General features: G+C 43.5%; 1 protein-coding gene across 4 annotated transcripts; it reads right to left on the bottom strand.

Annotated features, from left to right (window-relative positions):
- Window positions 1–16: 16 nt before the first annotated feature.
- Window positions 17–27,506, bottom strand: Nost (Nostrin). Of its 4 annotated transcripts, none has more exons than XM_084593644.1 (11): window positions 27,356–27,506; window positions 21,005–21,090; window positions 19,558–19,638; window positions 19,428–19,490; window positions 14,767–15,256; window positions 14,553–14,672; window positions 14,388–14,496; window positions 12,229–12,317; window positions 6,230–6,358; window positions 5,839–6,097; window positions 17–3,389 (listed from the first exon to the last, which is right to left on the bottom strand). In XM_084593644.1, exons 1-11 carry the CDS (start codon window positions 27,380–27,382, stop codon window positions 3,271–3,273), a joined length of 1,572 nt encoding a protein of 523 aa, XP_084449770.1. In that variant the 5' UTR covers window positions 27,383–27,506; the 3' UTR covers window positions 17–3,270. The 4 variants fall into 4 exon arrangements, with proteins under 4 accessions (XP_084449770.1, XP_084449771.1, XP_084449773.1 ...); XM_084593645.1 differs by having other exon boundaries at window positions 14,553–14,654; XM_084593647.1 differs by lacking the exon at window positions 6,230–6,358.
- Window positions 27,507–27,640: the final 134 nt, after the last annotated feature.

Below are 27,640 nucleotides of genomic sequence, written 5' to 3'. Positions count from 1 at the left end.
AACATGAACTCGAGCATAAACAGTCTCTGTCTTGCTTTATTTGCAAAGCAGGTGCACTGAAACAGACACAGCACAAACTACTGCCCAATAATGGTATGGTGTTGGTCATGCATTGGCCCAGTGGTGGACCAAGATTGCCAACACAGTACCAAGGTTGGGCCTATAATTTGTGCTGCCTACCGCTGACAGCTGAGAAATGTGTACACTATTGCAAGGGCAATAATAAACTTGTTCTCTCAAATCACTGTGCAACAGAAGGCAAACATGCACCAAGAGGAAGCACATCTTGGAACTCTGCAGCTATGAAGACGAAATTCCACGGACCACGCCTAAATGGCAAATTGCTGACATTTTGGGTGGATATCCTCATCAAAGGTCACCTCTCTTCATTGTAACAAACAGTTTTTGCAAACGGTGAGCAATACCATTGAAAAAAATTTTAAGGCAGTGAAAACAGTAAACCGAAACTCATTCAGTGGCCAAAAACAATGCCTTTCATGATGCAGTACTGACAGCAAACGATGTTGAAAAATCACTTGTATGTATGTTGAATGGCTAAAGTAGTAAATGAAAATTGTTCATCCTTTCATAAAATGCTGCAGGTGATCAAGTATGAGTCTAATTTTGTTCATAAAGTAAGCAATGGCTGATGTCAAAAAAAGAAAAAAGCCTAGACAATAAAATAATCAAACCAAAGCCATGGAAAATGTTAACTTCAACATCACTTTGCACTACAATAAAATGTTTCATAGCTGCCAAACTTAGTGAAAATCAGGATATGGGAAAAACCTATAGTATAAGTTTCATTATAATTATAAATATATGAAGGGGACGCTGAAGATGAAAGACTACTTTTAAAAAGGATATGGACATTTTCTGCTGCTTATGTCCTCTAAAAATCTCAGAAGGGGCACCAGTACACCTGTAAAATACTTTCAAATCTACAGTATTTAAATGCAAAATTGGTTCCCTCCTAAGAAATATTTTGCCTTTTGTGGTCAGTTACCATTTGAAAGGCAGTATGAAAAACAGCACCAGCATCAAAAATAAATAAAATACTTGTTAATTTACAGTATTTAAATGCAAAAATTTGCTCCCTTTGAAGGTATGCTTTGCCTTCCATGGTCAATTGCTATCTGAAAAAGGGGCACCAGTATCAGAAATACATATAATTTTTGCTAATTTACAGTATTTAAATGCAAAATTGGTTCCCTTGAGGGCATGTTCTGCCTTTCGTGGTCGATTACCATTTGAGGAAAGGCAGTATAGAAAAGTGGTACCAGTATTGAAACTGTAAAATACTTGCTAATATATATATAGTATTATTTAAGAACAAAATTGGTTCCCTCTGAAGGCATATCTTGCCTTTGAAACTAAGTAAAATATTTGCTAATTTACAATACTTAAATGAAGAATTGGTTCTCTCTTAAGGCATATTTTGATTATGTGGTCAGTTACCATTTGAAGAAGCAGTATAAAAATTAGGCAGCACAGTTTAAAAATGAGAAAAGTTTCAAGAGCCCATGTTGATAAAAAAAAGTTCATAGGTTCCTTGTAAAGCTTGAAAATCTGCATGCCAATATTTTATACCTACCTTATTGCAATGGTTGCTGACTGCAATAACAGCCAGTGAGCACCACTTCCACGGGTGTTTTATCTGGCTATGCAGACGTGCGTACAATTGCCACTTTTGCGTACAATTGCAACACTAGCTGATTTGCTGCTCAACACACAATCACTAACCTGTTAGCGCGCTGTTTTTGTTGAAAACTAACCTGCTGCGCTGCTTCCAATGACAGTGATTACTTCATGACCCACAGCCTAAGAGCTGTGTTCGCAGGAAGTTTTCTAGAGCGGCGCACCCCTAGTGTTTAAATGACCATCATTTGCAGTATTTGATTCCAGAGCAGCACAGCGCACCTTAATTCAATGTTACAGCTTGCGATCCATTTCATTCAAGCTTGCTCAGCAGTAATGCCAGTGACCTAAGAGCAGTGTCTGGTTTCCAATGCACACAAATACTCTCATAAGGCAGCCACTGCACTGGGATGGAAAGTTGTTTATGCATTTGGAAAAGAAAGACTCTCTAAGCAAAAGTCGATTTTGGAACTTGTGCAGCCCAACCTACAAAGTTTAACAAATCAGAAGTGTCATTTGCAAAGGCTGTACAGCAAAATGGACGTAAATATGATATAAACAGCATGCTGCAGCACTAAAAACTGGCAGTATTGGTATCCAAAGTTACAATTCTGCAAAAATCTCAGTTACAAAGTAATGACTATGACACAAAGCCAGCTGCAACCACCAACCCCGGCTAGTTGCACGGGTGACTCTCGCATGCTTTTCCAGTGAGTGTCTCACAATGAGCAAAATGTTCACTCTTCTTAGAGTCGGTTCACAATTAAATGCACTCTTAATAGTGGACTGCCCATGAAGTGAATAGTGCCAGACCTAAATGTCTGTTGCTCACTTTCGCTTGTGACAGTTGTATGACGAGAAAGCAATCGCGAAACGTGGAACAACCCCGGAGCAGTTAACACAATGTAGTGAGCAGCTCTGTTATATTCAGCAGTTTGTGGACCATTCTAAGTTTAGCCTCTCAATACGAGATGCGCTCTTATAGATAGATCGCAGCCATGCTTGCCTGTATACTATCTGGCAGCCCAATATCTCAGGAACATCGTTATTGCTGCTGATGAGCTGCAATGTGTTTCATAAATACATTTGTTGACTGTACTGATATTTTCTCTTGTTACAAACTGCATGCAAAAATAAAGCCTAAACTTTTCCAAACCCTCTCCCTTTTCACAAATTCCCATCAGGAACTAAGGGTCTAATTCACAACTTTGGTCTCATGTGTCACTAGAATTTACTTTTTAATTAAAAATGTTCCCTGCTCCGCGGCTAACAGTAACAAAGCCTGCCTTTAAAAGCAGCAGGGCATCATTGTAGTAACTGGAAGACTATCATTGTGCAAGTGCAGATTATGCAATGACCATGTTAAAACCACAGAACATGGTGTCACGCTTGCTACTCACTCAGTTCCGGTCCCAGAAACTAAAAGCACTCTCTGAAGCATGGACCAGGGGAATTGAAAAATTGCATAGCACACAGGTTACACCTTCAGCAACCTCAGTCTGCACCACTACTGCTCCAACAACATGGACGAGAAAAAACAAAACACATCTATTTCCCATGTGATCCACACAGCTATCACAAAACGGCCAGCTGCAACGATGAGCCCGACTGGCTGCACACAAGGAGAGAGGTCTATCCAGGCTCTGGACCCAGCTCTTGGACATAGCTAGCAGGGAAAACGCCCCAGTGGCCGTCTTTTTCTCCATGCCACCAGCCTTCCTCAGCACGGCTGTGCACAGTCACCAGGTCACCTGCACATATATGGTCAACTGGCATCACTATGCGCTCTACTGCTCTACATACTCTAGACGCCATCTTGCAAACTTGGAAAAAAAAAAAAAACAAAGTTCTCGGAAAGTGCAAAACGAATAAAAAAGAATATCTGGCCATCTCCCAAAATTAAACAAAAATTAAAAGCCTCACGAAAGGCAGACTACGAGCTAGACTCCAAAAATGCTTTTTCAAAAGGAATTGATTTCTTTCTTTCTTTTTTTTTTTCTTTTTTTTCTTTTTTTTTTTTTTTGCTATTTACCAGCCCTGAAAGCATCTGTAGCACCATAGATGTTGACAACATATATTTGTTTGTTTGTGCTGTTCCCTCCAGATCCGTTCAACTGGATCAGGTGTCGTCCATATAGCCTGGATTTCTGATGGAACAGTGACACACTTGTTACTGGAGAGTGAAAAACCTCGGATGTTTTGCACTCTATCTTGCGAGGCGAGTTGTTTGGCTTAGTCGAGAGCAGTATCGCAGTCAGCAGTGCTTTTGTGTTAACTGTTTATGTGGCTGTCTCAGTGCTAAATATGGAAGCGAGCGCGAAGCGGTTGCCTCATCATTCCCCAACAATGTGTGCACCACATTAACTTTACAGAACTGGCACTACTGGTCTTGAAATGAGAAAAAGAAGCCATGCCAGCGCGATGCCATTGTGTGTGCCCTCACAGCCCATCGTTCTGCAACTCTCCGAGTAGACAACAAAAGGGGGCTGCAGCGAAGCAGGAAACAAACGAAGGCTTGTAGGTCACACGATCAGTGACATTGTTTCGAGCAAATGACACAATCAGCAAACACCTTCCGTATAATTGCCGATGCAGAAAAATGCCCAAGTAGCCTCTACAGAAAAAACAAGAGAAGAGACAGGCACTAGCCAACAAGGTTTTCTAACAAGACTCCTCACTGAAGGAATTGCACAAGGACAGCTGCCTGTTTATCAACAGCCTAGTGAGAGGACCTGCAATCAGAAAGCAGACACTAGTACTACATATCGGAGCAATACATTATAAGATGTGGGAAATTGGCACATCATATCTACGGAGAAGGCAGAACAATAATCGCCTAGAATTTAGTGGTAAGGCCCATCTCTAAGAAGGGCACATATAAGTCCTGACAAACACGTTATTTTCCAATTTGTGGGCAACCTATCTGAGCATGTCTGTCAACATTCATGTGTTTTTCAACAGCAGATGACAACCACACACTTTGCAAAAAAGTGACAGGCGGGCCACCTTACTGAATGTCTGCTGCCATGGCAGTAGCCTTGGAGCTGCACCACTTCTGGAATAGTACTTGCTCGCTCTTTTGACCGTGTCTAGCAAGTGCATCACAGTGGCCTCATTTGCATAGCCACTGCATTCAACAGCACCAATCATGAATCCTTTTTTGTTTGCTGATGATTGTTTTATATGAACATATCATTAGGCCTTGGAGCGTACAGTGCTTTTAATTGAAAAAAGTAGCTAGGAGTGAGATGCAAGGATTTTCCCAGACACAAATGCCAATGGTATGACTACACCTCTAGAATTTTCAATGTATTCGAGTGCTACAACCATTTCTGCTGCATCAGTGAATTGGTGAGGTTGAGCTAACTCTGCCTTCCATTTGGAAATGGAGCCCATGGTTTATGACTCTAGTCCCTACCATCAACTTATATGTAGTGCTAGTTCATTCACCACCGCCATCAGCAGCAAAAGACAATTTCCTGATAAGGACGACATGATGATTACAAAGATAATTGGCTACCTTTGCGACGTGTGCCCTTAGTGGAAATCACTAGTCTGCCAATATCTACAGCTTTAAATCCACGAGTTTAGTGTTTTCACTAGCTCTGTTTCACATGGATATTTGTTTTTATATGAAAATTTGCACATGTATTGAATAACCATGGTGTAGAAAATATTTTATTTTTACTTTATATGGTTTCGAAAATATACTATTTACCTACCGTCTAGTGAGTATCCTTGAACACCCTTCGAAATCATTCACTGCCCAAGCCACAACTTCAAAAAGACCAGTTGGAGCTCGTAGTAAAAGAAACAGATTTGAGAAGCTGCAGAATATGAAGAAGAATGTCCATGCATGCTACACTTTTCTTTATTTTATTCTACAGTACCCCTCAATGCCAACATTAATCCTTCAGAGCAATGTGGCAGTGTGTTGCTTGCCTATTGTAGGCTTACAGTTGCTGCAGGAATGGCACTGTCTAAAAATGGGAGGTTGGTTTGCTTACAAACAAATATGTACCATTACCCAACTACTGCGAGCTATAGTCCAAAACCAACACATTCAGGATATCTTCATGGGCATGCGAAAATCTGACTAGATGAAAACATGAGTTGTGCCCAGGTGAGAAAAATGTCTGGCCTTATACGGTAATATCCACGCGCACACATTACGACGAAGATATGCAGGAGGAAGCACACCTGAGCAGAGGCTGAGCTCGTCATCCATGGAGGCCTGGTAGTCATACAGAGCTCGGCATCGCGAGGGCAGCACATTGGCATAGGTCTGCTCTTCCTCCTCCGCCTCCTTCTCGTGCCGCTGTTCAGATTCCACGGAGCAGGCAACAGGGGCTTCAGTGCCCCCGTCTGCTGCACCACGGTCCCATGCCTCAGTTTCCTCAACACTGGACGAACGCCGCTGGAGCCAGGGCGGGATCTTAAGCACTGTCTGTGCCAGGCCCTGAGCAGCGCAGCATCACAAAAAGAGCACACCCATAGTTGTACAGGGCTAACAAACATCTGCGAGATGGCTCGACAAGTCTAAATGACTGGAAGAGCAAAGAGACATAAAAACCAAGTGGAGGCCACATGCCTGCCGGTCTCTGCGCAGCTCAAGGTGTGGAGCCAGTGGGTGCGGGGGCCGTGGCTGGCCCTCCAGGCCTGCAAGGCAGCACTGCACCTTGTGGCGGGAGGCCTCCAGAAAGGCCAGGCTCTGCCTTAGCTGCACATGGACACGGCAGATTCTTACATAACTGTAGTGTGGAGCTTTAGGATCTGTCCTAGACCCTAAACTACAATAATGATTTCATTTTTAAGGGAAAAAAGTTTCTCAAAGCTGTAAAACTGTATTGTTTATTGTGCACTGACTAGACCAAAAAACAAACCAGACGAACATATTTCATGTCCTGAATTCACCAGTTTTACCATAATTTTTCTGGCTTAATTTCAAGTTCTTATTTGTTAAGTACTCAAAATTGCATACAAGGAGCTTTCTTTTGTGATGAACGCTTGCATGTAATGCAACATATAAGGCTGACAGATCGGCAAGCAACAAGCCACACAGTATGACAGAAAAAAAAAAAAAGAAGAGAGAAATAGGGTGACAATATAATGTATTATATTATCTTTGCTTTTTTTTGTTTGTTCCTTGTGTCTCCAATTTGCCACTAGAAAAAAATTTCAATATGCGGAATGCATACAAGTACTAGCGAGCAGCATATCAGCCAGAACATGTCAGACGTCGAAAGCTGTCAGCAGGTTGTTGCTACTCTCATATTCAGGGACACTACTACAGTGTTCTAGAAGGCTTTGTAGTGGCAAAAGCGGCGCCCTCCCGGTGAGGCTCTTTAGGCGGTTTGCCGCGACGTGGAGCTGGCGTCGACTCCTGGAGCAGAAGCCGGCCCGCCGCCGGTACGCGCAGCATACACGACACGCGGCTACGAGGGCCGATCAGACAATCGTGGTGCTCGTGGCGTTATCTAATAAACATTCATCTTTTTACGCATTAAGGTAAGGGCCCCATGTCACAGAAAATCCGGCGTCGGCGTTGCCGTGGGTTTAACGCGAAAATCAGCGGGAAGCAAAAAAATAAAAAGAAAGAAAAATAGCCTTGCAGACCCATTGAATCGAGCTCGATTACATAGATGTGATAATTTAACGTATAAAACTGTGCCGCAGACTTTTTTTTTTTGCGCAGTGTTCAGGGTGGTATCATACCATTTTGCTTCCCACTTAGTATCCATTTGCTAGACAAGCTGAAGGCTAGTCTGCGATATGGATTATAATCCTGACGACATATATACGTACGTACCTCCGACTGCATGCAGGGGATTGTAAGTGTAGGTGTCCACCAAGAAATGAGGCAGATACTGCACCTTCCTTTCCCGAAAACCCAACACTAACAAAAAAATAAAAATTTGCGGATTGAAGGCGGTGTTAAAGGCACTCCCAAGAAAAAAAAAAAAAAAAAAAGGCCCTTGAGCAAGCATGGAGATGCATAAAACCGAATGGGTCCTTACTTCCTACTCTTTTTAAGTAAATCAGTTGGCTCCAGTAGGTATAGCTTTATCTTACTTAATTTTTTTCAAGATTGGTGGCTATGTGAAATATACACGACTTTCACACACTCGTTAAAATAAACAATAGAAGTCATCACAATTATTATTGCGTGTATTTAATTGGTATAATTATGCTGTGCGCTAACATCAATCTACAAGCGTACCGAAACTCTGACTGTGGCGTAATAAGGGGAACATTATCAATATATGATATGGTTACATATGACACAACTACACAAACAATTATCGCTGCTTTGAGACATGACAGTGAAGTAAAACTGCAGAACTGGGAGAGAAAGAGAGATAAACTTTATTTCTTGAAAAAAAAAAAAGCAACAACAGTTAATTGTCCATATCAAAGCTCTGGGCGTGTTTGATCAACTTAGGTGCAAGCCTGAAACGCGTTCTGTGACACGATCGACGACGTTGCTGATTCCTGTGTAATGGAAAGAAGCGCAAACGCACAGCTACGAATCAATTCTGACGTAATGGCACTTGCTCAATTTTCTGAGCACACATGCGGGAAACATGAAAACAGAAAACCCACTGAAAATATATTTTCGCAAACATCTATTGCAGCAGCAATGAGTTATATAATCCAAATATTGTTCCTTATAAAAATGCATGCATGTAAAATAGCCAGACACAGGTAGATTATATTTTTTATCTTGACAGTGCGCATGAGTGAGAACATACATGACAACCGTAAGTAAGCATCGCACATTTTGAAAACAAATGGTACTGGTGCAATTTCGGCTCCTTCGGAGGGAGTCACTAGTAATTCGAACTTGGATGGAGAGGGAATAAAGAAGGGAATTGAGAGAGAAAGCGGGTAGCGCACCGTTTCAAGGGGGAAATATTTAAAAGTGGCTGCTGCTCAATTCATGACACACTAGAAAAAAGGAAGGGATAAATATGCTCTGCCAATGTCCTCAACATTATGTGACGTAAAATAGCTCACAATAAAATGAAGCTTTGGCACTTGCAATTAACGTATTTAATATTTTTCGAGAGACTATTGTCATATATTTTTGCCATCGATCGAGGAGCGTCTGAACAGTACCGACGAGCTGGAATCAATCGAGATCTTAGAAAAGTAAATACTTGTAAATTATATATCTGGAAATTAATGTCCTTTAAATACACTTTCATAGAAAGTAAATGACAAACTGGGCAGAATATGACTAATTTCCCTGCACAAGTGAAAGAAATTTTCTCTCTCTCTTTTCTTTTTCTACAGGGACTTGAATATTTGGGGGCTGGGATTTAAAAAATTCCTAAGCAAAATCTACTACCCCCTTCGAGCTGAAATACCATTCACAAAGTATCAAAATATCGTCTACGTTATCTGATAAGTGATTCAACATCGTTACTTGCCTAGATTTTCCGAAATAAAGGAAAAACTGCTCTCGGTGGCGTGCACAATTTTCGCAGAAGAGAGTCGAAAAGCTATTTTGACATGGTGCGTCATCTGTCGGGCAGCGAGGCAAGCGCGCCGACGGCCGGGATGGAGCTTGCCTCACTGCTCGACAGATGACGCACCATGTCAAAGCAGCGTTTCGACTCTCTTCTGCGAAAATTGTGCACGCCACCGCGAGCAGTTTTTCCTCGATTTCGGAAAAGCTAGGCAAGTAATGATGTTGAATCACTTATCAGATAACGTAGACGATATTTTGATACTTTGTGAACGGTATTTCAGCTCGAAGGGGGTAGGAGATTTTGCATAGGAATTTTTTAAATCCCAGCCCCCAAATATTCAAGTCCCTGTATATATATATATATATATATATGAGAACTGCTGAGTTGGTCTGTTGGACGGCCGACATACAACCTATATTGCGCGAGCTGCGGGCATATCGACAATTCGCTCAGTCGATGCATTAAAAAATCGGGGAGACTTGGCGCGAGTGCAGGATAAGTTACAGCCTTTGTGCGGCGAAACAGACTTGTTATTTTTCTCCGCCTTGAGATTCTGAAAACATGTTAATGATTCTTGCTAAAACACTGCGAAATTTTTTAAACGATAGAGAAAGAATGTCAATATTCAGACCAGCACTGACGACAAGATAAAAAATTATTGCCTTTTTTTATATTCATGCAGTCTTTCAATTCGAATGCAGAAAGCCTCAGATCCTTGTCAATTACTAATGGGGGGTCTAAGACCTCCGAGCCCTGACTTAGATTTAAGCCCTGACAAGTATAGGCAAACACCCCGTAATTAATGCATTAAAGGTATAAGTCAGGTGCGATCGGCCTACATTTAGCGACTATGCATGGTTAAATGTACAATGGTACAAATTTATCACATAAAATGCCATCCTCTCAGTACTCGTGTGATTCCGAGGGATCAGAACACTCTCCTGCTTTTTTCTTGTTTTCCATCGCAGAAAGCGCTAACGTGATCGAATAAAAATGGAAACCCCAGTATTTCACAGAAATACACGATGTGAAGCAATCTATAGTCTGTTTCAGCGACGGGAAAATAGTGCAGCACGAGCAGACAAAAGACCATTGGTCGCACGTACGAGCTCCGATTTTCAAATCAACATGTATTTCCCAGTAGCGAAGTACTACCATTAATAAGCTAGCCTGTGTGGCCTCCTTTGGAGGTCATCTATGCTTCGTTCTTGAGCTGTATTCGACCGTAGGAACGAACCAATTAAGGCAAAATAAGAATTCTATGACAACTACATTCCCCTACATCCTAGCTTACTCTTAGGAGAAAATTCACTGGTTAAAACATCTTCTCTCATTGACTTCTTAAAAGATGCCAACATCCTAAACCTACTCTAGTGTATTAAAATAATCGCTCGCTTGCTTTCACCAAACAGATACGCAAACCCCGAGTTTGGCGCATGATGGCCTTAGCTGCCTATGTGCCACAAAACACAACACAACACAAAATAAGAAATGAAAGCGGGTATGAAAAACAAAACGCTCTGTTTTGCAGTTTCCTTGCCCTGGGTGGTTTTTCACTCTTCATAAGTTTCAGCGAGGTACCCTAACTTTGGCGATACCAATGCTTCCGTGCAGTGTCCAGTTAAGGCTGCATTCATGTTTAAGGAACAGCGCAAAAGGACAAATACGAGTGGAAGGAGGTACACAATGACAGCGCTGAAAAGGACAGACCTCCTTCCACATGTGTCTGTCCTTTTGCGCTGTTGCTTAAACATGGATGATCACCAACTAGCCCAAACCTCCGTTCTTCTTCAGGCTGCATGTTCGCGGTTTCCCTTCTTTGGAATGGTGCCCCCATGTGTGAGGGAATCCTCCCGTGTTCCCCCATGCATATCCTTAACTATTTTTTTTTTTCACCCCAACATGACTACCAGCTGAATTTGTCGCTTTTTTTCCAACGGCAGTGCTAAAACACGCTGCGATGCGCCTCCCTCCTACGCCGAGCAGCGAAGCAGACGGCCAACTTTTCTCCTCCAGTATTCGACAGCAGCGCCGCGCGCGGCCAACCGCTTTTTTTTTCCTCAGCGCCTCCCAGCGAAATGCGCCCCGCTCTTGCCACTACAAAGCCTTCTAGAACACTAACACTACTGTTTACTACAGGACAAAGGTTTGTCCTATATCCTTCCAGTTAAAAGTCACCTTAACACCCCCCCCCCCCCTGCCCCCTTTCCTTTTTTTTTCCCTCAAACTTCACAGTTTCATCCACCCATGTGATGGTCAATCAATGTAAAATATTTTTGCACTGAATACTGCATATCTATAGAGGCGGGTCTTTTAAAAGGAAGGCAGGAAAAGGAAACCAGATTCAATGATAAAAATTTGTTTTAATCACTAGGTGTTGCTACCCCTGACATGTGCACCACAGCTAGCTGGCTACTAAAGGGTCCCTGCAATGATTTGCTCTCATAGTAAGAGAAGTGGAAGAGTGACTGAAATTTTAATCACCCATCATTCATCATTCTCTGCCTAGCTGATGTAGCACCAGAAAAGGGATGGGGGTGCAGAAAAATAGAGAATACAGGCTGGTTTGCTCTCATAGTAAGAGAAGTGGAAGAGTGACTGAAATTTTAATCACCCATCATTCATCATTCTCTGCCTAGCTGATGTAGCACCAGAAAAGGGATGGGGGTGCAGAAAAATAGAGAATACAGGCCAAAACCCAACTTCGTCTCAGCTTAGCAGCCTATTTTCTTTGATCGCTACTCACTCCAATGGGCAGGAGAAAAGAGGGGATACTGGAATAGAGTGAGACAGTGCTGCCTCCACCTAGCTGCATGCCTCACCTTTTTCATCCACGAATGTCCTTACAGTTTGTGACAGGCTAATTACGGTTCTCTCATGACTAATGCCAAGACAAATGTCGTCGCAAGGCAGGATTTGAGCAAAAGAGTAGTCATCACGAGGTGCATGAGTAGGAATATATAAAAGTTATTTAAAATTATTGGCTCACTTTCAAGGACTTGTTTTGTAGTTTCAGCCAAATGTCACACATTCACATTCAGCAATAGAAAATAAATTTGAAAACATATCCTGCAGTTCATGAGGTGTCGCACACTGCAGCGTCATTTGCACAAACCTGCTGGAGCTTTTCTTGGACACGCAGCTGTGCTTCTTGGTCACCGAAACGAGGGGACTCTCTGAAAGCGTGTGCCAAGGACTCCACACCTGCATAATCACGAAAGCAAACAATGCCTTATCAGGAACGGACTAGCTAACCTAGTTTCACCACCACCACATACGTCCATGCACATAATAGCCCAAGTCCTGCCCCTAAGCATAGGTTGGAAGTGACAAACTTTTAAGTACAGACACCAAATTGTGATTGTACATTCCCTATTTGTAATTTTGCACAAAACAGTAAACTTAAAAACCACATGAAATTCACCTTTCTCTATAAATATTTTATGTATAATCAAATTCCTTCTATCATGCTGTTTTGAGTTAAGTGAATTCCATGTAATGGTACATGAATGATAATGCCTTCATAAAGAATAAATTTGTAATAAAAAAATTAATGTTCATGCTCATTTAAACCAAAACAGGACTAATTCGTTCTTCGGGTGCCAAAGGCACCTGTCGGCTATGAAATCGGCAAAATCGTGGCTACAAAAAATTATTTACATGTTTTCTCACAAGCGACAACTGATAAGCTAGAAAACAAAAGGTTCACCGGAGAAAAAATTGTTTGGGTTGGTGCGGTGGTGATCCTTCAAATGCCTTTCTAGTACTTGCATGTAGTTAGGCCCAGCTGCGACAATTACATGACCCCTGGGGCCATCATCTTAGGTAAATGCTACACCACAAACCAGCCCACGCTGACCGTGTGACTTGACTCCCATACCTGCCTTTGCCCCACATGTGGTTAGTGCTCTACTAGCGGCTCTCCAAACATTCTCTGAAAATTTGTGTCGATGAAAGAAACAGTGCTATCCCACTTCTGGCTGCATACCCGAACTGCACCATGAGAGAAAAATGGAGTGAAAGAAGAATGAGGAAAAAAAGGTGCCCTAGTGGAGAGCTCCAAAGTATGATTGCTGATTGCTAACACCTGGGGTTCATTAACCTGCACCGACCTTGCAGCACAACACGTGGATGTATTTTTGAAATGCGGCCGAGATCAAACCCACATACTCTGTATCAGCAGCTGAGCACAAGGGAGAGGAGGGTCTCTAGCTTGATGCATTCCCTCATCCCTCAAAGAGCAAGATGTAAGGCCAGCTGGAAGATTGAACGATATTTCTAAAAGAAAAGGAGGACCAGTGGAAGAGACCTGCGAGTGATGACCCACAACAGCAAGTCGCAATATGCATAGCAGAGCTATTTACTAACTGTGATATCAGGAAGCTAGGACATGAAATGCAGTTTGAAGTTGTGGAAATGAACAAGGAACTGGCAGCCATATGCAAGAACGGTTTACAGTGGGCCAGGATCTGTTTTAACTAAGGAATTGAAGGAACATTAAGATGGCTACTTGCAAGTGTGAAATTTGGGGGATCTGATAACACTGATAAAAGGAATCCACAGCTTACAGTGAAGGCTTCTGCGCTAAGCACAAAAAATGTTTGAGGGGCCCAAATGTGAGCACTCATATGGAGAAGAGGAAGGAATATGAAGAAAGCTCAGGAAGTAGTAAAGTCAATGACAGCTTACAAAAATATGGCAGCATACCAGCTTAATATAAACAAAGGGCATAGTAATTATATGTTCTTTCATGAAAATGCATTTTAGAGATCTTAAAATAACTCAAAGGGGAAAAAAAAAACAAAAAAAAAAATAGTATTTTCAACACACAGCTTCGAAAAATCTTTTTGGCTAATAGAACCCAAAACAAGGATATCTGCCTAGCAAAAACAGAACACAAGCTCCACAACCTGTGACATTATGTAGCAGTGTACACTAAGATATGCACCCACTCAAAAAAAGTAGAAATTGTTTCATGCACAAACTGCTAAGCAAGTTGTATGAAAAAGGCGCCAAATGTTAATGTAAACCGAGACGAAAGCACCAGACATGCACATAGGCCTACATTTGTGCCTCATGCTTTCTCTGTCTGGCGTTTACGTTTACTTTTTCTGCATAAGCAGGTCACCCAACATTATGTACTACACAAGAAGGGGGTGGGAGGGACACTCTCCTGTGAAGATATGTGGAATCACAGAAGAATCTCAATGGAGACACCTAGAAATAAGAGAAAACCTGCATGGAGACACATGCGAGCAAGAATGCTGCAGAGACCTTGCTTTCCCCGCCGCTCTGTGTCGAGGTCTTTTTGTAGCAGCTGCAACAGCCTCTCCAGAGCATCCTTGCGTCTCTGGGGCTGCATGGGGCTTGACAGGTCTTCTGCCTGCACAATGTTGACCACTGCATGTGGCACACAGAAAGGAGGTCGCCCTAACTTACATAAAAATCAGGCAGGAGCTGCTCAGGGACATTGGGAGCCGTGCCTCTGAGACGCACAGCCTCCTCAATGTCTTGCTTGGCATCCACCTGTGCCGTCTGTGCCTGGACACAATCAACGCACTGTAAAAGAACATCAGCACAAACCATTGGGCAAAGGACAAAGGGCACAGAGGCAACTGTACTGGTGCCTTACAAACAAAGGACTAGGCAGTACCTGCTGCACCTGTGGGGCCATGTGAGCCAGGTGCTGGGCATACCGTGCCAGGGCTGCATGCAGGGCCTCTAGGCGCTCCTGCTCGAGAGTCTGCAGCCAGCCAGCCGTCTGGAAGAGCAGTGTTTCCCACTCCTGGCGAGCCTGCTCAGCCGACATGCACGCCCCATAGTACTCTCCCTCAGCTTTGGCCAGTGCAGCCTCAGCCTTGCGTCGCTTGCTTTCTAGCTTGGCTTGCGCATCCCGCTCGGCGAGAAGCCGCATGCCACCACGCTGCGAGCGGGGCTCCAGTGCACGGCCCTGGGCATGCTCATTAACCCGTGCGCACTGGTGGGCGTGTCGCTTGCTGCGCTCCTGAAGGGCTCGGCGCTCTCGCACTGCACGCGCCCTCCGCTCCACAGCTGCCTCCAGGGCCTTGCGCCGTCCTGCCTGTGCCTCATGAGATGCCCGCAGGGGACCACACACTCCCTCTGACAGGCCGCGTGACAAGCTCCTGCACATACAGCAGCTTCTTTGCACACTGGGCATCTGCAGGACCATTCGGTTCCGTCTCATTCTTATAATTTTGAGGAAAGAAAGTAAGTTTGGTGTTTTTTGTTTTGTTTTTGTGTGATGCTTCAACCATTCACTAGGATATGGTCGTTTACATTCCTTTGGTATGATATGTACTAAATCATGCTGGCCATTTTGTTGCATGCATAGCATGCATTTATGTGCACATATATTGTTACGGTACGCAAGAGGAGGAAGTGCAGAGCTAGAGTGGGGAACAAGAGTGTGGAAGGGAGAGCGTGCTGAAGAGACGATGGAGCTGGTGTTTGGAGAGTGATGGCGCCTGTCTCTGTGACTGCGTCCATGTGCTCCTACCCCGTATGAGTGTCTCCTGAGTGTCATCCTTACCCCATAATAATATATTGAGCATTCTTGCCCCTGCGCGGGGATGCTGGGCTGAATAGTGAACCTGGGCTGCACTCAGGTCTGGAAAAAGGCGATTCTTATTACAGAAATGTTAACAATTCAAAGTTGACTATCAATGCTAGCTGAATTTTGGGGAACTTTGAAAGCGATTCTTCTAGGAAAGACCCTCATCTCAGATACTACTGCTTTAACAGAAATTAATCCTCTCTAAGTGAGAATACACGGCATCCATTTGAAACTGCAGTCACTAGAGCTCAAGATATGCATTAAAAATGGGCCAGAATTATTGAACTCATTCAGTCACTGTACTTGGGAAACCTGCAGTCGATGCCTATGATGACCAACTCCTGCTACCGCTGAGGTGATCAGGTGGGCTCATCGCCAGTCGCCAGGCACACTGGTTTAAACAACCGGAAGACATGTTCACACTATGAACCTGAATGATTGGAGAGAGTGTTTATGGAATGCATGGGGCCCAGAGTCACAGACATGGAGTTGCTGGCATTGCATCATCCAGTGGCGTAACCAAACGAGAGGGAGAAAGGGTTCCAACACCCACCTCCATTTTTACTTGGGGGGGCACACTGCTTGCTAACATCCCCCCTATGGAATTTGTCCTGGGACTACTTCGTCAACATTGAATCATACAAGCAGCACATGCAACACAAGGAAGCTGTGGAAGCGAGGAGGCGCCTTCCCTTCTATGGATTGCTCAACAAAATCAGATGTTCCAAAGCAGTGCTCTCATCATTACAATCTCCCAACAATAAAAAGACATGCCATGACTAGGAGTGGCTGTATTTAACTTCAAGCTTATCTGCCTTTGTGGCATCGAGCCACTGTGTGGATGAGACTAAGACATTAAAGGGCAGTCCTGTACATTTAGGGTTTGGCACCATACAAAACTCCTGGTGATTTCTTTGGGGTCTTTCACCTGTTTGGACCTGGCGAATGTTTTAACAGTGCACGAGACAAGTGCGATTCTCACCCTGGCAACATGCTTAAAACTGCTTCATCTCAACTGGTCACCTTTATTCTAAAAAGGAAATAAGTCACACACTGAGCATGCAGCCATTGCCACCACTTTAGGTTTCTCTAAACTGCTGATCCGATTAAAAAATTATGAATGTCTCTTCAGCTATCTCAGGCTCATGACTCATATTTGCAAAAAATGAAGGAACATGTAGGCTGTGAATAAAGAGCAACAAAGCTAAGCTGGTTAAAAGCTGAAGAAACAGCAAAATTCTTGAAATGGAATGTTAAATTGGTATAATGCAGGCTTTAGACTTGATGAAAGCTATAAAATATAACTTTATACTCAGTCGTCTGCACAGGCCGGTATCTATACTCTGCCGTCGCTCATGTTGTCCGTACCCCGCTGAGGTGGCGCAGTGGTTACGGCGCTCGACTATCGTGCCCAAAGACGCGGGATTGAATCCTGGCCTCGGCGGCCGCTTTTCGATGGAGGCGAAAAGCAAGGCGCCCGTGTGCTATGCGATGTTAGTGCACGTTAAAGAACCCCAGGTGGTCGAAATTTCTGGAGTCCTCCACTACGCTGTCTCTCATAGCCTGAGTCACTTTGGGACGTTAAGCCCTATAAACCAAACCAAACCATGTTGTCCGCAGCACCATGGAAGGCAGGGGCAATCTGGTCCCGTCAGTATGATACGAATATGAACGTGCTCCTGCTTTCCCCCTGTGCCACCATTGTCGACGAAAGTTTGCAAGCACAGTCATGCATTAGACGTCATTCTGATTGGCCCGGACCGCCCTTGCCTTTGGCTGTGCTGCAAACAACTTGTGAAGAGCAGTACAGTCGTGCCTCATTGATATGACTCCAATGAATATGGACTACTCGAGTTCTGTAAAATTTTATGGGGACAAAAGTTTTTTAAATGTATTATGCCTCTTCAATATGGAAACTCAATGTGCTGAAAATAGACAACTGGGGGAATACACACAGCCCATTGGCACCCATGTATTTTTGTCACATTAATATGGACAATGCTGAGAGCAAAGCCTCTACTGCTCCACCTAGATGTTTGATTTTCTGCAAGTTTCCTGCCATACTCACCACTGCTTCGGTCCAGACCCAACCGCGGCATGCTATCAATTTCTGAGAACTGGCCCGGCTCAGTGCTCATTCAGTCGGGCCCGTGCTAATATTAACAGGTCAATCTATACAATATTAACTTGGCTGAAATAATGAGAAAGTTTGTCAGTGCTAGCCTCGGCTGTACTTTTAGTTTCTGGACCTTCTGAAGAGTTATAAATTAGAGAGAAGTTACGCAAAGCCTTATGAAATTTGTATGTGAAATGCTTGCAGGGTCCAGTGTTACTATTAGCACTTCTTGCTTAAATGGGAGATTAAACCGATGGAGTAGCTTCTTGGAGTAGGATTTCATTGCATATGCATATAAATTTTCACGAGTTACATTTTATGTTGTAATAAAGCTGACAATGACAACTTTGTCAGTGTGGTATATTTTATGTACTTCCTAAACTGTCCCATATGATGATAATGCATTAACGTTATTACCATATTGAATCATTAAAACAAACTGCATTAAATGTATTACAATTGGTCAACACCGTTAACTCTAATTTTTGTGACCTTATCAAACCCCATTAATTAAAAAGAAATATAATGCAGTTATTCAAAAATGGATGCCACGGCGAGCTATATGCACCTCCTTGAAATTTGTGTGCATTTATGCTTTTGGCACCAACTAAAGATTTAGCCTGTTCTTTAGTCCAACCAGCTTATGCAAAATGTCCTGTGTTTAGCTTTCTGCGCCACAGCTGGCTGAGGTTAGCTGGAGATCCAACTGCTCGTCTAAGTACCCCTGAAATTAGCATGGTAAATTTTGAGAGGAGAAAATGTGCAACTAACTAGTATCTTGAATAAGCCAGTATTGAATAATTAAGCCTTTCAGCCTTAACCTTCTATTTCACATATCTTATTTTAAAACCACTCATTTTCAGCCCTATAAAACATTTTTGATGTGATTTATTGTGATGTAATGTTGCAGTATATAATTCGCACTTACTACAGCCACAGCACAAGATGGCCACACATGTCAACCTTTTCAATGAATGCCTCCCAGTGCAAATCAGTACGGCAGTGTTGCCCATACATTTTTGCTCTGGTAAAAATAAGCTGTTCTGGCAAGAATGCTTAGTGAAGCATGATGTTGCAGCGTTCTGAGTGGACTGCTACACTCATCAGTGCTTCTCACAGGGTATCACATAGTCAGCATTTAAAAAAAGAGTCTTTTAAATGCCATGGCCAATCATTGTTGAAAAGTACAGCCTCATATCACCATTCTTAGCTGCATGCACGCCAAATATTGCAGTTTGCTTGAATGCCTCACCAAGAACCATTGAGACTGTGACTGAACCTTGACCATTCGCAGCTGCAGCATTCGAGAAGGCAGGGACAGCTTTGCCCACAGCAAAGTCACCATGTCACTATGTATCTTGCCACATGAACGCCCTGAGAAACAACTATCTCTGTTCCTTGCCAGTGTTACAGAACAGTGAGTGCCAAGTTTGCAGCCGTAGAATATATGAGGCAGGAGGGGTAGGAGCACTACCTTACAGCCAGAATGGGAATCCTAGGCATCTGAAAAGTGCTGCCTGAGAGGAATTCCTTTACGAAGGAGAGCAGTGCTGCTTGTGCTGGCGAACAAGCCCCCTTATGACATGGCACAGATGTAACCAATGCAGCACAGGCAGAGCCTCACCTGTGCAGCTGGGCTTCCCGCTCCAGCTGTGTGGCCACTTCCTGCCAAGCCGCCGCAGTGGTGCTGCAGTCAACGACAAAGAGCACTGGGGTGAGCTATGCACTATGGGGGTTGATACAAGAACACTGACCCAATGGCTTCTCGAGCTGCCCTGGCCAGGCGCTGCGACAGCTTGGCTAGGCCCTTAGCGTGCACCGCCTCCAGCTCCGACCTGAGTGAACAGCCCGTTCAGTTGCTCTGCCCACACTACAGAGCACCAGTGGCCCACTGAAATAACACTGCTCATCATTTATGCCTCCCCCCCCCCTCTCTCTCTCTCTCTCACACACACACACACACACACACACACGCACACACACACACACACGCACGCACGCACGCACGCACACACACACACACACACACACACACACACACACACACACACACACACACACACACGTGCACACACTCCAGCAGGTGGTGCTGCTCACTGAAATGGGACAGCAGAAAGCACAGACAAAAAACAGCCAACAGTGCTTCAGTTGCGAAGGAATATAATTTGTCACAAGGGCACGCATACTAAAGACCTCATGTGTGCATCATTTATCGAAAATGGAAATGATCAGTGCATAAGCAATTGTGTGTCAGCCTGCTAAGCAAGATGCAACATACAGAGATTACTGCTGTGTATTTTTAATGAGGTGCATATGCCCTTGTTAGAATGGAACCCATATATGTGTGCCACAAGCTTCTCGTCTCCTGCCTTTCACTTGTGTTTCATCTCGGAGGGTTACAGACAATGTGGTGCTATTCCAGACACCAAAGTTGTCTGTTGCACTGTGTAGGAACTGGTAAAAGAAATGAATTTAGGCAACTACAGTAGCTATATCTTAGCCAAAGTATATACAGTTATACTTAATGAGCAATACTGTACGAGAACTCGTTACACAAATATATAACTAGATCAAAAATAGATGATACAAATCATGCAGACCAAACTAAAATTTTATAATGACACCAGCGTATAGGACACATGTCTGTTATACTTATCATGACAAGAACTACTACATGCCAGCATCAACCTTCTACTGTACTTTTGAAATCATCTAACCACTACAGATATACCCCTAAGAATACGATATGTGGCAAAACAAATAAATAGAACAGAAGGCATGAGCAAAAATCCAGCACCAGTACAAATGTATCTGGGAAAGTAGGTAAAGTATCGGCGGTAAACGCCAGAGGTAAGCCATGGCTGCAGGGTCAATGCATCTGTAGGAATGTAGCAATGGTGTTATCAAGTTGTTCTATCACTGCTCCTGCCATCCGCCTCTTCACACGTCACTGCTACCCCCATTATTCATACTGCAAAGCAACCTGTGCCGCCTGTTGCAAGTTGGAGTACAGTACAGTTGTCACTTCTTTGCTCCAGGGGTAGGGAAAAGCATTCCAATTTAGGTCACAGCAGAACCCGAACACGTGTTCTGCCTCACCTTGAGGGATTCAAAGAGCCTTTGCTCCACAAGTATTTCAGCTGCCTCTTAATTCTCTGTTGTAAAAGCTCTTGTGCAGAATCCACCTGGCAATTTGCTTACCGCTCCTGTAAGATGTGGACCACTTCTTTAGAAAACTCGGCTCCTTGCTTCAAAAGGCGACGCAGTTCCTCAAACCCTGTAGGGCCCTGCAGATTAGAAATTGGAGGGCATGACTGAGACAAACTCATGCCGTTTCAACATATTGACAGCAAGCCTGTATAGACAGTAGAAAAAGCAAACCAGAAATCTGGATTAGTTAGACACATGGTCCATGGTCGGCTGAATGCCTTAGCCTGTGTCGCATGTATAGTTTTCCATACACCTATGTGGCTTACAAAAGGTGTTGGGCTCAATACAAGACCTTATCTTGTATGCACATTCTCAGTGATTGTTTTTAACAACACCTTGTGTCTTTAAATACCGTTTCAGGACCACCACGTAGTGGGGAGTGCCACAGAAAGCATGACAAAGTGCAGCGTACTGTACTGCCAGGCGAGTGCCCAGCAGGATGCATTTTTTGGACACGTGACTTCATACTGGATACAGAAAGGTGGATTGCACCAATGTGATGCTCACAGCCGAGACAAACAGGATAGACATGGCTTTGGTTAGACTGCAATATATGCCATGCTGCTTTCAGGGAATGCTTCTCATGAAAACAGGCAATGAAGTGAACATTTTTTTTTTTTTATCTGAAGGAATGTTAGTTAGTTTGTTATCTGAAGCAGACTGCTTGTTTCAGCTACAATAGTGTGCTTGTAGAAAATGACAAAGGGCATCACAAAAGCAGTGAGTGACACAACACCACACATTATACCTCTCCAGGGCAACTCAAAATACTTTGCCACACTAAAGTAGTACCTTATACACAGGGTTTGGACTTTTCTTTTCTTATTGTTTGAAATAGTCATGGTTCATTTCCCAATCCTTTTTAAAACAGAAGCATTACTACCACCATTCTTGGATTTCGCTGAGGTGAGGTGGCAACAGTTAAAAAAAATGCAGAGATCAGCTTCAGTGGCCACTGCATCACACAACTGCACAATCTTGGCAGCCAGTTTCTTCAAATGCTAACCTGCCAGTCACTCACGCTGCGCTTCAGACGTCGTCATATTCATCTCCTTGATTCAAGGGCCCACAGAACAGGCAGAGCACGAAAAAGATGATGGGATAAAGAGCCCCCTGTTCTTTGCACCAGCGCCTTAGAATATTTAAGAATTCCTCACAGATATTCACCACTTATTGTGGGTTTGTTCATCACTTAAGCCGACGAGAATTCGGCACCTGGCAGAAGTAGGGCTCTCGCCAAACAACCCGTAACCTTATATTGCTTGGATCCAGGGGGCCACACCTTTGTTCCCTCTTGGACGTTATTAAAGCTGCCACCTTTTTTTCATTTAATATCCTTTTTTTCCCTCTTTACATATTCCTTTCTGCCCGGAGGCAATAACAATGCTATAAAAAGAATTAAAGAATGCACCGTAACTAACTAGCTCAACAGCAAGTTTTCTTAAACCCTATTTCTAATATAGTGGGCCCTTCTATGTATTTTTTCCCCTGCATTTAGGTGCTTCATCCCGTTGTCTTTTTAATGTCCGTCCTGTTCCTTGCGTTTTTGAATATTTAAGAATGCACCATAGCCAACCAGTTCAATAGCCTAGTTAATAACAACTAGTCCGTTAGCCTGCCCATTTCAGCCCTATAGGTGAGTACACAAAAAGGGCTGTCCATGTACGTTGATGCAAATCACAAGAACTGGAACAGCATCCTACTGATCATTATTTATGGTTTTAATACCACTCGTCATGAGGTAACTGGCTTCAGTCCATTCTAGCTGCTCTACGCTCAGCCCCCATAGTATACCTTGGATACTATCATCCCATTTCCTTCCAGGAATGATGAAGGTTCCTCAGTAGCTGAGATAGATTGCTTTGCCAAAGAGGCCCGTCTGCTTGCCCACCTTCGCGTTCTTGCCTCTCAGAATCGCTCGAAAGCACACTGCATGTCCACCATTGCCATGTCCCTTACCACCCTGGATATTTGGTTTTACTGTTGCAGCTTATCAGGAAGTGGGGACTGTCAGAAAAGCTGCTATACCACTACCATGGACCGTTTGTCCTCATTGCCCAATTCAGCGAGCTCAATTACCACATATCAGGCCTCACGACAAGCGGTCATCATTCTGCGAAAAGTAATGCCACGCACGCTGTTGATTTGTGAAGCCCTACTATTCACGTGATGCTCTTTGACTTTCCCTCTGGACTTCGGCTGTATAGGGGTAAGTGTGACGTCTAGAAAGAGACAAAGGAGTACACGAGGATGACGAAGAGGTGGCTCGTGCTGGGACTCACAAGCAGACTCAGCTAGATTCAGACTCTTGTCCTCCGGCAAATAAAACATCACTCGTAACAATATTTAAAGCTTGACTAATTATTTTCAATGGAAACAAAAAATGGCAGCGAAAAAATTAATTCGTCCATCCCCTCTGTGTCCCTGGCTTCCAAACTTGAACAACTTTCTACTGTGAACAACTAGCTGTGGTGTAGTTAACCAATCTTATTTTGCTAAAAACTAAATTTAAAAAAAATATATATATATTATATTGCTTCTTTTGCTTCAAGCAGGAAGATTCAACATTTATTCAAAGCTACAGTAGAGTAAAGAGCTGTACCAGCTGGTACATAATGGAAAGAAGAATAAAGCCAGCGAAAAAGACACCAGTATGGTAAGGGAACACAAGACAATGCTGGCCTAGCAACAGACTATTTCAGTGAAGGTCATGTATGCTACATACCTCCCAGAAAATACACCCAGACATGCGCACATATAACAATTCACTTAAAAAGGCAGAAATAACAAATACCCACAAACCACACACTTTATATTAATGCAGATGTTATGTAAGGAGTTTAAAAATCCTATTTCCCAGTGTAACAAAGCTACTGACGTGTTACTGGCGCATGTATTTGCTTTTTAGTGTGTTAGCACTAATAAGCCATCAATGAAAAAACAAAAAACAAAATTGAGCAATGCTTAATGGCTTAAAGCATCAATCAGTGTGGAGTGGTAGAAGGCTTAGCATCTAAGCCAGGAGGGCAGACGGTAGGCTTTGCTCTATAGACTTTTGCATCTGGCGAGGAGGTCAAAACAGCTCCTCTCTGGGCTGTTTCAAACTGGTTCCGCTGCCGCTTCCACCATACTGACGTCAGGCGCATACAACAGGCCAGCGAGCATAATGGAGACGCCCAAGGGGCCCTCATTGCAAAGGTCTATATCCTTGCATTTCCCACTGAAACGGCACAGAGCAGCCTGAAAAGTCATTAGCACCTGCAGTGTGGCATAGCTGCTCAAGTGGAAGCAGCTACACATTAAGTGTCATTTCTGCCTTTTTAAAATTCTGGCTTGTGCATGCAACTGCCAGTGCGGTCATGGTTTGGGCCTAACCTGCGCATTAATGCCATGGTCACATCACACTGTGACCATGGCAAAGTGGCCTGAATGCCTCCAGGTTTCATACCAAACATCTTCCGGCGCATGGCCACTTTTTCCATGCGTGCGCGACAAATATGAGAATATTTGTGTGAATGGATAAGAGCACAATAAAGCTCTGTGTCTGATTTGATCCATTTTAGGTTTCATTCAGTGATTGTTTCAAGAAGGCAAGCCTAGAAGTGAGAACCAGAAGTTCATGCACTTATACAGTCGTGCATGTGCAGAGCACAACATCGCAGACCAGCCAATGTTATGGGAGCTTCATTACCTCAGTGCTTCACTGGTTTCCCCAGGAGAGCCGGTTTAAACCTAAAACTTGAAAGAGCTGTTATGTGTCCTTGCAAAGACTCTGGCAAGTAGGATAGTTGGCATGTAACATGGCTGGTCAATTTGGGTACCTCCTTTGGGATGGCAATCGAACTGGGGCCCACCCTTGGATCTCAAATCAGACATGCCACACCTAGGCCATTTAGGCATGTTTGTAAGACTTGCCTAAAGTATCTAAATCAGATGGTCTTTTATACAACGCAGTAGCTTGCAACTGTATGCTAATGAGTATGTGTGAAATAACGGAGGCACATATTAAAGAATTTGCATGTTTTGAGAAAAAGAGCAAAAAAGAAACAGGGGATTATTTAACAGACATTCACTGGTGCAGTGCACACATTTACAATTTAAAATGGCTAGAAACCTCCAGGAATGTAGTCTCTGTTTTCCAACGTCCAAGTGTCGCCTCTTTCATTTTGATTTGCAGTTGCAGCACATTCATTTGTTTGGCGAACACAAATCAGTATTCACAATGGAAGCCATAGACATAAAATATAAACAAAGCTAAAACAAGATGAATGAAGCTAAACAAGGGCAATTAGCCATGTAAACTGGGAGCCACTTTGTGTAGATACAGTAGGCTTAAAAATTTTGCGTAAGTTCCTTGCTCTTCCATGCTCGAGGGTGGTTGTGTTACCAAAGAATGGAGTGCATTTATGCCTCCTGCAGGGCTTAGGTAAATTAATTCCACCATCTGAGGACGGAGATATAGAAGTTTCATGGTTCTCTGCGCAACACGCCAAGGAAATAGTCGTTTAGCTGACATACATTTTTCGACGTGCTAAGGGTATGCAACACACCACCTGTGTAGTACAAGGGACATGCTTAAATTCATGACTAATAGCGCATTGTAACTGTCAGTTATCTTTCTGGCCGATGCACTTGTAGAACTCAAATAGTTTTTGTAGAGCAGAAAAAGCAACATCAAAACCTTGTTTTCTCATTAACTTATTTAGGCTGTGCAAAAGTGTGCATACAAGGACTAACCTCACAATTTCTCCTTCCTGCTCATTGGCTTTTTTACATTTACTTTGTCTTTCTTCAGGAACATTTTTAGACTTCTTAGATAATGTTCATATAAAAGCTCGCTTCTTTTAGAATTGTTGCTCTTGCTGCAGAAAACTAACTTGCGATATGAAAAAATAACTTTCCTGGAATGCGTTTTTCGGGCATAATTAATGTGGCTATGTAATTTTTTCCCGTAAATCTGGAGTGGCAGGAGCTGTATGGCAACAGGGCCTTATGTGCAAAAAAGGTGCCCTTATGAAAGGTTAAAACAGGGTGTCTAAAATTCTAATATGGTTACCATTTGGTAAGTAAACCTCGGCGAGTAGGAGCATGAACTGACACAGTCCAGTGCTGCTTTCTGGGCACAGATAGTGCATGTGTGAGGGTGTCATCCATTTCATTCACAGGCTATAGAAAGTTTTGACGCATGATGAATTAGGTGCAAGTTTAGCATACAGAAATTTAGACAAAGAACATCTATTTTAATCATACAGCCTTTAGTGGTTTAGCATTTACGGTTGCCGGCGCAGCTCCCGCATCGACATATATTCTGCACAGTGCAGCGCCGTTAACAAGCTTAAAGCAAGACCAAGTGTCACATCGGCAAGACCATATGAATGCACGGGTGCACTATGCTTGAACCGACATCTACTCAGAAATTTGAGCGGTGCGAAGGAAGCATCCATTTTAAAGTATTCCATTGCGGTTCAAGCACCCCCCGCGAAGGTCTGCGCAGGGGGTACCTTGGGAGGCCAACGCGCCTGCTGCAGCGGTAACGCAGCCGTGCAGAATGACGTCGAACCGCGCTCGACCAATGTTTTTCGCGATTTTTCACGCCGCGCGTGAGAAATTAAAGAGCGGCCGACTGTGAGAGGAGGCAGCGACCGGTTTCTGTTGAGGCGAGCAGCCACAGAGAGACAGAAAAATATAGAGTCCGCTTCCTACCCGCCGAGGACACGGTTGGATGACCGGTCACAAACAGCAGTCACCGCAGAAAACCATCTGCACAACTACAATGGCTGCAGTGGTGTCACTTTTCCGAACGAAAGCCAGCCGCGATCGAATGGGCGGCCTACTCGGAAAGCGACCAGCTTGGCCGCTCACAGACGGACGGACGGACGCTCACGAGGTCACGAGCGCATTGACTCGCGACAGTCGCGTCCACGGTACACACATTTGGTGTGTGGGCCAAGCGCTGCAACCAGGCTGCAGCATTTAGCGTTCACCGAGTGCACACACTAGTAAACCGGAAACAGGATAAATAAGTGTCAATGCTAGTTCTAGGGGAATGTAAAACCGAAAAACTGATCACAGTGCCACGACGGCCTAATGTAGCTCATTCGATTTGGCATTAAGCAGGCGCAATCTCCACGCAGAAATTGACTAGCACAGTGCTACAGCTTACACGCGGCACAATCACAACGCTGAAAAAATATATAAACACAGTGGTATAATGACACGCGCTGCGTCCAGTATTTCGCATGTGCGACTGCGATCAAACCTCTGATATCACAGCCTGACATCAAAATGGCCTAATCTTACCATTGAAAGGAGACAAAGAAATGTTCGGGGAAGAGAACTCACCCAGAACGCATCCCTGAAAGAACTCATGCTTTTATGGTGATCCTAAATGGTCATAAAACTGATAAAATTCCGATTAACGCCAGCAGAGGAGCCAGCATTTTTCACTACGGGCGTTGCTTTCAGTAGTAGTGCGATCCGTAAAGCACAGAAAAGCGTCTGCTTAAAGTAGTACTGCACAAAATAAAATTTTTAATTTTGTAAATAAAACCATTTTAACCATAATAATAAACAATATGTTTTTGTTTTATTACAAGTTGTTGTTTAGTTTTAATTACACTATGTAAA

Source organism: Amblyomma maculatum, chromosome 2 (genome assembly GCF_055883805.1).
Source record: "Amblyomma maculatum isolate TAMU_Amacu chromosome 2, ASM5588380v1, whole genome shotgun sequence".
Lineage (NCBI taxonomy): Eukaryota > Metazoa > Arthropoda > Arachnida > Ixodida > Ixodidae > Amblyomma > Amblyomma maculatum.
The sequence above is the reverse complement of the archived record's forward strand: the minus strand, read 5'-3'. Positions and strand labels throughout refer to the sequence as shown.

What these genes read in the sequence shown, in the direction of transcription:
- Nost (XM_084593644.1), bottom strand. Translation starts at nt 27,382, where the DNA reads ATGAGTTCTTTCAGGGATGCGTTCTGG. An exon ending in CTTTCAGGGATGCGTTCTGG is followed by an intron (nt 21,091 to 27,355) that starts GTGAGTTCTCTT and finishes TCTAATCTGCAG; the next exon opens with GGCCCTACAGGGTTTGAGGA. An exon ending in GCAGCTCGAGAAGCCATTGG is followed by an intron (nt 19,491 to 19,557) that starts GTCAGTGTTCTT and finishes CGTTGACTGCAG; the next exon opens with CACCACTGCGGCGGCTTGGC.